Here is a 12,365-nt window from a genome sequence, read left to right on the forward strand (position 1 = left end):
AGCGTAACGTTCAACTTATTGTGAACAATACCACAATAGTTAGGATCCTACGTGTTTTTCTAGGGGGCAGCCCTAGATTTTCCGACAGCCTAATTCTTAAACAACATGCTGGTCATGTGCAAAATACTGTGGATGCTGGAATTCTGAAATGAAAATAGATGCTGGAAATCCTCGGTAGCAGCTGTGGAGAGAGAAACTGAGTTAATGTTTCAGATCTGACGAAGGGTTTGATGAGCATTTCCAGTATTTTGTTTTTATTAATACTGGTCATAAGTTGTGAATGGAATTTGTTGGTATCTGACTTGGCTTATGAAGTTAGTAACAGATTTAAAAACCTGTTTCAAAAGCACATATTAAGCTAATACATTGGCATAGCACTTTACAGGAATGATTTCTGTTTATACCTTATGAGATTTTTCAGTGAAACCCCACCGTCTTGCACTACTTTCGTATCCTTTGATTTTCTTAATGATCAAAAATCTATCGATCTCTGTTTTGAATATACTCATCTACTGAGCATCCCCAGCTGTCTGGGATAGAGAATTCCAAAGATTCACAGCCCTTTGAGTGAAGAAATTTCTCATCAGTCCTAATTGACCGACCCCTTCTTCTGAGACTGTGACCCCCAGTTATAAACACCCCAACCAATGAACACATTCTCCCAGCATCTACCCTGCGGTTCCATTGGGATGAGTTCCAATTAAACCGGGCTGGGACCAGTGTCCTGGTAAATTGTATAATCAGGGCTGTAGATGGGGCTTTAAACTAAAAAGGTGAGAGGGTTCAAGTAAGGGGAAGTTTATAAATCTAAAGAGGGAAGTCAAGGCCACAGGGCAGTGTTGCATTTTGGGTAAAGATAAGCCAAGTGTGACAGGAAGGGACAAAGAGTTCAAGTAGTGCATCAATGAAATAAGGTCAAATCAGGGAAGAATCGTAAACAGTTTATAGGCGCTTTATCCGAATGCATGAAGCATTCGTAACAAGACAGACAGATTGGTTCAAATAGAGATAAATGGGCTTGATCTAATAGTTACTACAGAGATGTGGTTGCATGGTGACTAAGGTTGGGAACTAAATATTCCAGGGTACTTGACGTTTTGAAAAGACATAGAAAAGGGAAAAGGAAGTGGTGAGGGGTGGATGATGTGGGATGGGGTAGCCCTGATGATAAAGGATGAGGACAATAGTGAGGAAGAATCATGGCTCAGAAAAGCAGGAAGTAGAGGTGGTACAGATGAAGATAAGAGTTAACGGGTCAGAAACGCTGGTGGGAGTACTTTATTGGTGCCTAACAGTAGCTATACTGTTGGACAGAGTATTAATCAAATAAAAGCTTGTAACAAAGGTAGTGAAATAATTATGGCGGACTTTAATCTTCATATAAACTGGACAAATCAAATCGTATAAAGTAGTTTGGAGGACAAGTTTATGGAATACATTTGAGACAGTTTCCTAGAGCAATGCATTGTGGAACCAAAGAGGGAAGGGGGTATTTTATTTGATCTTGTTTTGTATAATGACGCCAGTTTAATTATTAATCTCATAGTAAGGGATTCTCTGGGAAAGAGTGATCGTAATATGACAGATATTCACATTAAGTTTGAGTGATGTACAGAAGTCCTAAGCTAGAGTATTGAGCTTAAATAAAACCAATTACATAGGTATGATGGGCATGTTGGCTCAGGTAGATTGGGAAATTAGATTAAAAGGTATGGCAGTAGATGAGCATTGGGCAAACATTTAAAGAAATATTTTAAAATGTTCAATGAATCTAAAATCCATTTGAGAAATAAAAACTGCCCAGGCAAAGAGTTCAATTTGTGGCTAACTAAAGAGGGTAAGGATAGTATTAGATTAAAAGAAGAGACTTCTAATATTGCCAAGAAGAGTTATAAGTCAGAGGATTGGGAGAGTTTTAGATACAAGTTTTAGATGACCAAAAATTGATGAACAGGGTAAAAAAAGGATAAGCGAGTAAACTAACCAGAAATATAAAAATAAATTGTAAAAGTATCTACAAGAATGTATAAAGGAAAAGAATAATGAAAGTAAATGTGCGTCCTTTAGATGCTGAGCCAGAAGAAGTTATAATGGGTAATAAGGAAATGGCAGAGATACCAAACAAATATTTTTGTCTGTCTTCACAATAGAAGACTCAAAAGACATAGAAGAAATAGTGGGGTACCAAGGGATTAATGAGAGTGAGAAATTTGAAGTAACTATTCTTGCCTAGTAAAAAGTACTGGAGCAAGCAAGTCCAGTAGGCCGGCCGGGCAGGGGCAGGACAGGGAGCCTGGAAGGTCTGATAGGCTAAACTGCATTTACTTTAATGCAAGAAGCCTTGCAGGTAAGGCAGATGAACTCAGAGCATGGATCGGTACATGGGATTGTGATATTATAGCTATTACGGAAACGTGGTTGAGGAATGGGCAGGACTGGCAGCTCAATGTTCCGGGATACCGATCCTTCCGGTGTGACAGAGGTGGAGGTAAGAGAGGAGGGGGAGTTGCACTATTAATTAGGGAGGACATCCCGGGGGGAATGTCCAGTGAGGCCATATGGGTAGAATTTAGAAATAAGAAAGGGGTGATCACTTTGGGATTATACTATAGACCCCCCCCAATAGTCAGAGGAAAGTGGAGGAGCATATATGTAGGGAAATCACAGATAGGTGTAGGAATTATAGGGTTGTAATAGTAGGTGATTTTTAACTTCCCTCATATTGACTGGGACTGCCTTAGTGCTAAGGGATCAGATGGGAAAGAATTTGTTAAGTGTGTCCAGGATAGTTTTCTGAAGCAGTATGTGGATGGCCCTACTAGAGAAGGGGCTAGATTCGACCTCCTCTTAGGAAATGAGGATGGGCAGGTGGTTGATGTGTCAGTGGGGGAGCACTTTGGGACCAGCGACCATAATTTTTTTTTAATTCATTCATGGGGATGTGGGCGTCAAGATAGTTATGGAAAAGGATTGGACTGGTCCTCAGGTTGAAGTCCTAAATTGGGGGAAGGCTAATTTCGATGGCATCAGACAGGAACTCTCAAAAGTTGAATATTTCTCATCCGCATTTACCGTGGAGAAGGTCATGGAAGCTAGTGAGTTCAAGGGAGAGAACAGCGATATCCTGGAGCATATCAACATTACAAAGGAGGAGGTGTTGGAGGTTTTGAAGCGTATCATCGTTAGCCACAGGTAGGTTACCGGAAGACTGGAGGATAGCTAATGTTGTGCCTTTATTTAAGAAGGGCAGCAGGGATAAGCTAGGGAGCTACAGGCCAGTGAGCCTTACATCAGTGGTGGGAAAGTTATTGGAAGGGATTCTGAGAGACAGGATTTATATGCATTTGGAAAGGCATGGTCTGATTAGGGATAGTCAGCATGGCTTTGTGCGTGGGAAATCATGTTTCACGAATTTGAGTTTTTCGAGGAGGTGATCAAGAGGATTGATGAGGGCAGGGCGATGGACGTTGTCTACATGGACTTTAGCAAGGCCTTTGACAAGGTCCCGCATGGTAGACTGGTCCAGAAGGTTCGAACACATGGGATCCAGGGTGAGCTAGCAAATAGGATACAAAATTGGCTTGGTGATAGGAGGCAGAGGGTGGTAGTGGAGGGTTGTTTTTCAGATTGGAGGCCGGTGACCAGTGGTGTGCCGCAAGGATCGGTGCTGGGCCCTCTGTTGTTTGTCATATATAATTAATGACTTGGATGTGAATGTAGGGGGCATGATTAGTAAGTTTGCAGATGACACCAAAATTGGTGGTGTAGTGAACAGTGAAGAAAATTGTCTAAGGTTACAACAGGATATAGATCAACTGGGAAAGTGGGCAAGGGATTGGCAAATGGAATTTAACGTAGACAAGTGCGAAGTAATGCATTTTGGGAAGTTAAACCAGGGCAGGACATATACAGTGAATGGCAGAGCCCTGGGGAGTGTTGTTGAGCAGAGAGACCTTGGGGTGCAAGTACATAGTTCCCTGAAAGTGGCAACACAGGTAGACAGGGTGGTGAAGAAGGCATATGTCATGCTTGCCTTCATAGGCTGAGGCATTGAGTACAAGAGTTGGGACGTCATGTTACAGTTGTACATAACGTTGGTTAGGCAGCATTTGAAGTACTGTGTGCAGTTCTGGTCACCGCGCTACAGGAAAGTTGTGATTAAGCTAGAGAGGGTGCAGAAAAGATTCACAAGGATGTTGCCTGGTTTGGCGGGTTTGAGTTATAAAGAGAGATTGGATAGGCTGGGTCTGTTTTCCCTGGAGCGAAGGAGGCTGAGAGGGGACATGATAGAGGTATATAAAATTATGAGAGGCATAGATAGGGTAGATATCCAGAGTCTGTTTCCCATGGTAGGGGTGACTAAAACTAGAGGGCATAGATTTACAGTGAGAGGGAGGAGGTTTAAAGGGGATCAAAGGGGTAAATCTTTCACACAAAGAATAGTGGGTATCTGGAATGAGCTGCCTGAGGAGGTGGTGGAGGCAGGAACAGTAGCAACATTTAAGAGGCATCTGGACAGGTACTTGAATGAGCAAGGCATAGAGGAATATGGAATTAATGCAGGCAGGTGGGATTAGTATAGATAGGCATTATGGTCGGCATGGACGCGGTGGGCCGAAGGGCCTGTTTCTATGCTGTATGACTGTATGACTCTAAATTAATAGGTCTGAAAACCAACTAATTCCCTTGACCTGATGGCCTATATCCTAAGGTTCTAAAAGAGGTGGCTGCACAGATAGTGGATGCATAAGTTATGATCTTCCAAAATTCCCAGTGTGAACAGTCCCAATGGATTGGAAGGTAGCAACTGTAACCCCACTATTTAGGAAAGGAGGGGAGAGAAAACCAAGATTACAGGCCTGTTAGCATAACATCAGTCGTCAGGAAAATGCTGGAATCCATTATTAAGTGTGTGGTAATTGGCACTTTGCCTACTTATATTATGATTTTCTAAGTCAGCAGGGACTTATGAAAGGGAAATAGTGTTTGAAAATCTGTTGAAGTTTTTGAGGATGTAACTAGCAGGTTAGATAAAGGAGAATCAGTGCTTGTGTATTTGGATTTTCAAAAGGTGTTCACCAAGATGCTACTTGAAAGGTTGTTGCATAAGATCATGCTCACAGGATAATGCATTGGTTAATGAACAGAAAACATAGAGTAGGAATAAATGGGTCATTTCATGTTGGTAGGCTGTTACTAGTGGGCGCCACAAGGAACAGTGCTGGGGTCTCAGCTATTTACAATCTATATTAATAGCTTAGATGGAAGGACAAAGAGTAATGTATCCAGTTTTGCTGATGTACAGAGTTAGGTGGGAAGGTAAGCTGCGAAGAGGACACAAAGACTGCAAAGGAATATAGATTGGTTCATTGAATCGAGCAGGAGGGCATGCCAGGAACAGCACCAGGGATACCTAAAAATGAGGTGTCAACCTGGTAAAGCTACAACAAAGGACTACATGCATGTCAAACAGCAGAAGCAGCATGTGATAGCCAGAGCTAAGCAATCCAGCAGCCAATGGATCAGAACTAAGCTCTGTAGTCCTGCCACGTCCAGTCAGGAATGATGGTGGGCAATTAAGCAACTAACATCCTCAATAATGGGGGAGCCCAGTACATCAGTGAAAATGACAAGGCTGAGCATTTGCAACCATCATCAGCCAGAAGTGCCGAGTGGATGATCCATCTCAGCTACCTCCTCTGGTCCCCAGCATCACAGATGCCAGTGTTCAGCCAATTCGATTCACTCCACGTGATATCAGGAAATGGCTGAAGGTACTAGATACTGCAAAGGGTATGGGCCCTGACAATGTTCTAGCAATAGTACTGAAGACTTGTGCTCCAGAAATGGTCATGCCCCTAGCCAAGCTGTTCCAGTACAGCCGTGACATTGGCATCTAGCGGCAATGTGGAAAATTGCGCAGGTATGTCCTGTGCACAAAAAGCTGGACAAATCCAACCAGGCCAATTACCACCTCCTCTTGATCATCAAAAAAGTGATGGAAGAGGTTTTCAACAGTGCTATCAAGCAGCACTTACTCAGCAATAACCTGCTCACTAACACTAAGTTTGGGTTCTGCAAGGGCCACTCAGCTCCTGACCTCATTACAGCCTTAGTCCAAAGATGGACAAAAGAGCTGAGCGCAAGAGGTGAGGTGAGAGTGACTGCCCTTGACATCAAGGTAGCATTTGACAGAGTGTGGCATCAAGGAGCCCTAGCAAAACTGGAGTCAGTGGTAATCAGGAGAAAACTCTCTGCTGATTGGAGTCATACCTAGCACAAAGGAAGATGGTTGTGGTTGTTGGAGGTTAATCATCTCCGTCCCAGGACATAACTGTAGGAGTTCCTCAGGGTAGTGTCCTAGGCCTAACCATCTTCAGCTGCTTCATCAATGACCTTCCCTCCACCATAACGTTAGAAGTGGAGATGTTTGCTGCTGGTTGTGCAATGTTCAGCACCATTTGCAACACCTCAGATGCTGAAACTGTCTGTGTCCATTTGCAGCAAGGACTTGATGACGTTCAGGCTTGGGCTGATAAGTGGCAAGTTACATTCGTGTCACACAAGTGCCAGGCAATGACCATCTTAAACAAGAAAGAATCCAACCATCTCCCCTTGACATTCAATGGTGGTTCCATCGCTGAATCCCCAATATCACCATCCTGGGGGTTACCATTGACTAGAAACTAACTGGAGCAGCCATATTAGTATTGTGACTACAAGAGCACTTCAGAGACTGGGAATTCTGCAGCAATTAACTCACTTCCTGACTCTGCAAAGCCTGTCCATCATCTACAAGGCACAAGACAGGAGTGTGATGGAATACTCTCCACTTCCCTGGACGAGTGCAGTTCCAACAACACTCAAGAAGCTCGACAAAGCAGCCCACTTGATTGGCACCCCATCCACCACCTTCAACATTCACTCCCTCCACCACCGACGCACAGTGGCAGCAAAGTATACTATCTACAAGATGCACTGCAGCAACTCACAAAAGCTCTTTTGACAGCACTTTCCAAACCCACGACCTCTATCGCCTAGAAGGACAAGGGCAGGAGAAGCAGGGGAACACCACCACCTGCAAGTTCCCCTCCAAGCCACACACCGTCGTGAGTTGGAACTACATTGCCGTTCCTTCACTGTCGCTGGGTCAAAATCCTGGAACTCCCTTCCTAACAGCACTGTGGGTGTACATACACCACATGGATTGCAGCGGTTCAAGAAGGCGGCTCACCACCACCTTCTCAAGGACAATTAAGGATGAGCAATAAATGTTGGCCTAGCCAGTGACACCCACATCCTGTGAGAATTTTTTTTTTAAAGTTTGGGCAAGAAGATTGCACATGGAGCATAATGTGGAGATATGTGAGGTTATTCACTTTTTGGTAGAAGAATAGAAAAAAATTTCAGGGTATAAGACTGGGAAATGTTGGTAGTCAGAGGGTCCTAGGAGGACTTGTAGCCAAATCATATAAAGTTAGCATGTGGGGTACAGCAAGCAATTACCAAAGCAAGTGCTATGGCAGCCTTTATTACAAAGGCAATGGAATTATATAGGGCTTTTGTGATATCACACCTGGAGTTCCAGGTCTAGATTTGGTCTCCTTACTCAAGGAAGGATATACTTGCCTTAAAGGGAGTGCAACAAATGTTCTGTAGACTGAATCCTGGGATGAGGGGATTGTCCTCTGAGGGGAGATTGAGTAGACTAGGTCTTTATAAAACAAAAAGTATTTGTAGCTTTTACTTAACAGTAAGTTTTTAAAGGATTTACTGTTGCAGTATCGTTTTCTTCCCTGGGTGCTGGCTTTGTGATTTGAGAAAGTACAGGAATTGAAAGTTAATATTGACAGTTCCTTCATAGTAACCAAAGATGTATGAGAGCTAATGGTCCCATTAGAGAACAGAAGTTTATAAAAAAAATTAGAATTGCTTTATTGAGTGCATAGTATTCAAATTTATAATTTGACCGTGAAGCTTTGTGCAACATAATGGACCAAATCTTGTTGAAGGAGGGCATCTCACAGCATTTCTCCTCCACCCTTAAGCTCAAAGTCTTTGCGTTGTAACTTGCTGGGAGTGCAAGTTAAGAACAGCATGGCTAGGACAACAGGCATCTGACACCTTAGTGAATGGCGAGACCAACAGTGTATCTCTTTAACCAATAAGATTTCAGGATTAAGAAAAAACAGGAACAGCAAAGAAGGGCGGTGAATTAGAGTCAAATCGGGTGCAGAAAGAGATATGAGGAAAGGGAAAGAAAGATTGGATAGAGAGAGAAAAAAAACAACAAAGGAAAAGTAAGAAAATATTTTAAAATTTGTGCACTGCTAATGGCTTGGGTCATTAACACTGATAGGTTTTTTCCAACAAGATTCAGCCCAACAACTTTAAAAGCAAAATAGCAGTTTTGACCATATCTGAGTGAACAGTTTATAGCTGAATCGGTAACTAGTATAGTAACTTGTTAATCTTTATTCTCAGTTGTTACAGATGTTGCGTCAAGGGCAAAACATGAAACAGAGGATGGCTTTGTCACGGTAAACCTGAGGAATGAGAAAGGTAGAAACAGATTACGTAACCTAATGATCCACAAGCCAATTTTAAAAAGTTAAAATTTTAAATGTGAAAAAATATGCTTTTAAATATAATTTGCACAGATATTGACTGTGATTTAATTGATGAAAAGCTCTGTGATGTTTGACATTAATTTTATGTCATATAATTAATTTCATAGCCATACATTCTGGTTTTTGCTCTTGCAGTTGAGAAGCGACCAAACCCACATGATTATCGACATTACATCAGGATGTGGGCACAAGAAAGGGAGCCCAAGTTAGATAGTATCAAAGACCTGCCTAAACTTAACCAAGTAAGTATCCGTCTTTTGATACCAAAACCAGTAACTAACCTATCAGTATTTTCCAAATTACTGATGGTAAATGCCTGTTTATTCTTAATCCTTTGCAGGAGCAATTCATTGAACTATGTAGAACTCTGTACAACATGTTCAGTGAAGATGCAAATGAACAAGAATTGTACCATTCCACTGCAGCCGTAACGAGTTTACTTCTGGAGATTGGTGAAGTAGGAAAACAGTTCATTGGTCATGCAATACAGGAACCAGGCAGAAGTCATGACAGTAAAAGCACTATGCACCCAAGAAAGGAAAACCAGCCATTGCATTATGGACAGGGGGATTCTTTCTGTCCCATCTCTGATGGGATGAATGATGAAAAGGTGGCTTCCAGTGAGTTACAGGATATTAAACTGGATGACAGTTCACCAAAAGACAATGGGGTGTCTTCAGCAATGTTGATTTCAGATGATGAAACTAAAGATGATACTTCCATGTCCTCATACTCTGTTCTGAGTGCTGGCTCTAATGACGATGATAAGTTGCAGTGTGAGGACATCACAGAGGACACAGTGCTTGTGCGTAATAACAATGACACCCCTCTTCCCAGCAGCAGTAGCACAGACAAAGATTGGGCTATCACCTTTGAGCAATTTTTGGCCTCCTTTCTAACAGAGAATGCTTTGGTGCGATACTTTGAGAAAGCTGGGCTGGTGATGCCCAGGATTACAAATGCTAAGAATATCAGAATGATGGGAAAACCAATCACCTCAGCAAATGACTGTGAGATCTATACAATCTCAGGATGAGGTAGTTTGTGCTGTTTAGTCAACAGAATATGTGAAGTAATGTCCTATACACCTACCATATAGACCAATATAACATTTAGTTAACTGAGTGTACAGTAGTTTCAAAAGGATTGTCCGATATACTGTATCTTCTTGTATTGTAAATTATAAGTAATATTTAGGTGAATTACCCCCTTCTAACCCCATGTTTCATTGCATATTATTGAGCTTAAGACTTTAATTTTAAAAATACTCTATAGTAAACTGGAGCACCTGCACTTTGATTCCATGCTGCTTTGTCAATCGGTTCAATTATGTTTCTTTATTAATCATTTGTAACTAGTGATTCCTTGTAACTTTATATGTTAACCAGTGTCTTTGTTACTGAAATCATTCCTGGAAATTTCATTTTTATACTAGATACAATACTAATACAACTTCTAAGTTTTGTTTCCAAACTGAAGTTGCTGTTTTAAATTGGCTTCTTTCCTTTTTTTTTTGAAAGGATTCTTAGGGATATTGGCTTGACCTTCAAAATAAAAGGAACAATGTACAGAATAAAATTAAAACACCAGGTAAAAGTACTTTGTTAGGCTGGTTAATTTGTTGGTCCTTCATTTTCATCAGATGCTTAAAATCATAGAAAACATTTGAGTGTAAGAATTAATCAGGAAACAAATTATAGACGAAGGAATATGGAGGGAGAGAGAAAACCAGAGATATATCCTGGGTCAAAGATGGGTGAAACCAAAGTTATAGCCAGGTCAGAGAGAGGGGAAATCAGTAGATATACAGTGGGACATGCAGAGAGAGAATCTTACATGCTGAAGCATGCAGAGAGAGAGAGAGCACAAGATCCAGAACAGCATGCACTGGGCTGGAAAGAGGGGGAGAGAGAGAACTGCACACTCTGGGGCAGAGAGAGAGAGAAAAATGCGCATGCTGGGACAGAGAACCGCACACACTGGGCCAGAGAGAGAGAGAGAGCGCAAGACCCAGAACTGCACGCTCTGGGACAGAGGGAGAGAGATAACCACGCACACTGGGACAGACACAGAGACAGAACTGCACACTGGGACAGAGAGAAAACAGCACACACTCTGACAAAGAGAGAGGGAGCGAGAACACCGCACGCTAGGGATAGGCACCAACATGTTGCACTATGGACATTTGATAAAATTATTGACTCAGCCACAGACATGGGGGCAATTAATCTGTGTATAAAGTGTATAGCCAACCATTGGTTTATCACGTCTTTCTATAAAAGAAGACTAGAAAATAAATTACTAGATTTAATTTTTGGTAAACAACGCATGTACAACCCTGAACAAAGACTGACTAAAACATATTTTAGGTCAAAATGTTAACAGAATGTCTATTATAACCAAAACTACTATGTTGTGGATTGGAATAGGGAATGGAGAGCTGAATGAAGCAACCAAGTTCTTTAATCAGCTCAATGTCCCCAGTCCAGCATCAAAAATGTTGGAGTTTGCATCACAACTATTAGTCAGCAGGACAAAAGCAGACAGAACCAATGCGACCTGTCTAAGAACTTGCATTGTATTGCTTCTGGTCTGCCAGCAGCATGGCCTTATCATTCCTTGATACTCGCTCCTTTGGTCAACCAGATCACTTGTATGTAATAATCTATCTACTAGTTCCTGGCGCAGGTTTATGGAGCGAAAAGTAATCTTTATTTGTTCTATTTACAAACAAAACCAGAACAGAAAAGTAATATCCAAAACAACAAACTCAACGGGCTGAAAAGCCGTGCTTCGCGGAACCCCCGCAATACTAAACACGACGGCTCATTTAAATGGCCGGGGTGGACCGCCCCCCACCCCCCCCCAGATGACATGGAGAGGGTGGGCTGTCCATCAGTCCCGGGCAACTGCATCAGGCACCACTGCGCAGGTGCCATTTTTAAAGGGCTTTGAGCCCTACATTACAATTTAAATGTTTAAAGATACAATGTTTTTTTAAAAATTAAATAAATTTATCCTAGTCCTCTCACCCCACCCCTCACCCCCAAACTTGTGAACGAGCCTAAGGCTGTCATTTTCAGCCCTGAAAAGTGCCCAATCTACCTCAGAAGGATGCTGTATCCCAAAGATTTGAGCAACAGGTGAAGCTAGCTGTTTAATGCTGCTACTATGCAGCAGCAACACATGTTTGCCATTAACAGGATGCCGCAGTCAAGCCAAAAAGATGTCCTGCAATCACACAAATGAGTAATTAATGTATGAATTTCAATGCCAGTGTAATGCTAGGTATATAGGCCATACGCCCCAAAGACTGGCAGATCGTATCAAACAACATGTCAAACACTGGCAAGGTACAGGCTGTACCCAACCAGCCTGTGCTTGCAAAACTCCAAACACAGTGTCCAAAATTAGATGTGAGTCCACGATTGAACAGCATTTGCTAAGTAATCCTCAATGTGCCAAGAATTACGCTGACAACCAATTTAAGATAGTCAGTCGGGGTCGCAGTGTGGCGCATTTGCGTGTACTGGAAGCTACATATATTAATACACAGGGCCCTGTTCTTTGCAGGCAGAAAGAACATATATACACAATGCACATGTTTCAGCTAAACAAAATAAGTGACAGCCATTCACAGTCATTCCTCCAGATAATGCCTTGACCAATCAGAGTCACAGACTCATAGAATTTCAAACAAAGCTTGGCGGTTAATTGTCAATCACCATAACTGGA

The 12,365-nt window shown here is 42.0% G+C and overlaps 1 protein-coding gene across 2 annotated transcripts in view; it reads left to right on the top strand.

The window, feature by feature from the left end:
* tbc1d9 (TBC1 domain family, member 9 (with GRAM domain)) overlaps nucleotides 1-10,216 on the top strand; it is a 150,655-nt gene extending 140,439 nt beyond the window's left edge. For both annotated transcript variants that reach the window (XM_068043405.1, XM_068043409.1), the window contains exons 19-21: nucleotides 8,485-8,562; nucleotides 8,766-8,872; nucleotides 8,971-10,216. In XM_068043405.1, coding sequence (XP_067899506.1) covers nucleotides 8,485-8,562; nucleotides 8,766-8,872; nucleotides 8,971-9,666 — 881 coding nt within the window. In that variant the 3' untranslated portion in view covers nucleotides 9,667-10,216. The remainder of the gene's footprint in view (nucleotides 1-8,484; nucleotides 8,563-8,765; nucleotides 8,873-8,970) is intronic.
* Nucleotides 10,217-12,365: the final 2,149 nt, after the last annotated feature.

Source organism: Heterodontus francisci, chromosome 1 (assembly GCF_036365525.1).
Source record: "Heterodontus francisci isolate sHetFra1 chromosome 1, sHetFra1.hap1, whole genome shotgun sequence".
Lineage (NCBI taxonomy): Eukaryota > Metazoa > Chordata > Chondrichthyes > Heterodontiformes > Heterodontidae > Heterodontus > Heterodontus francisci.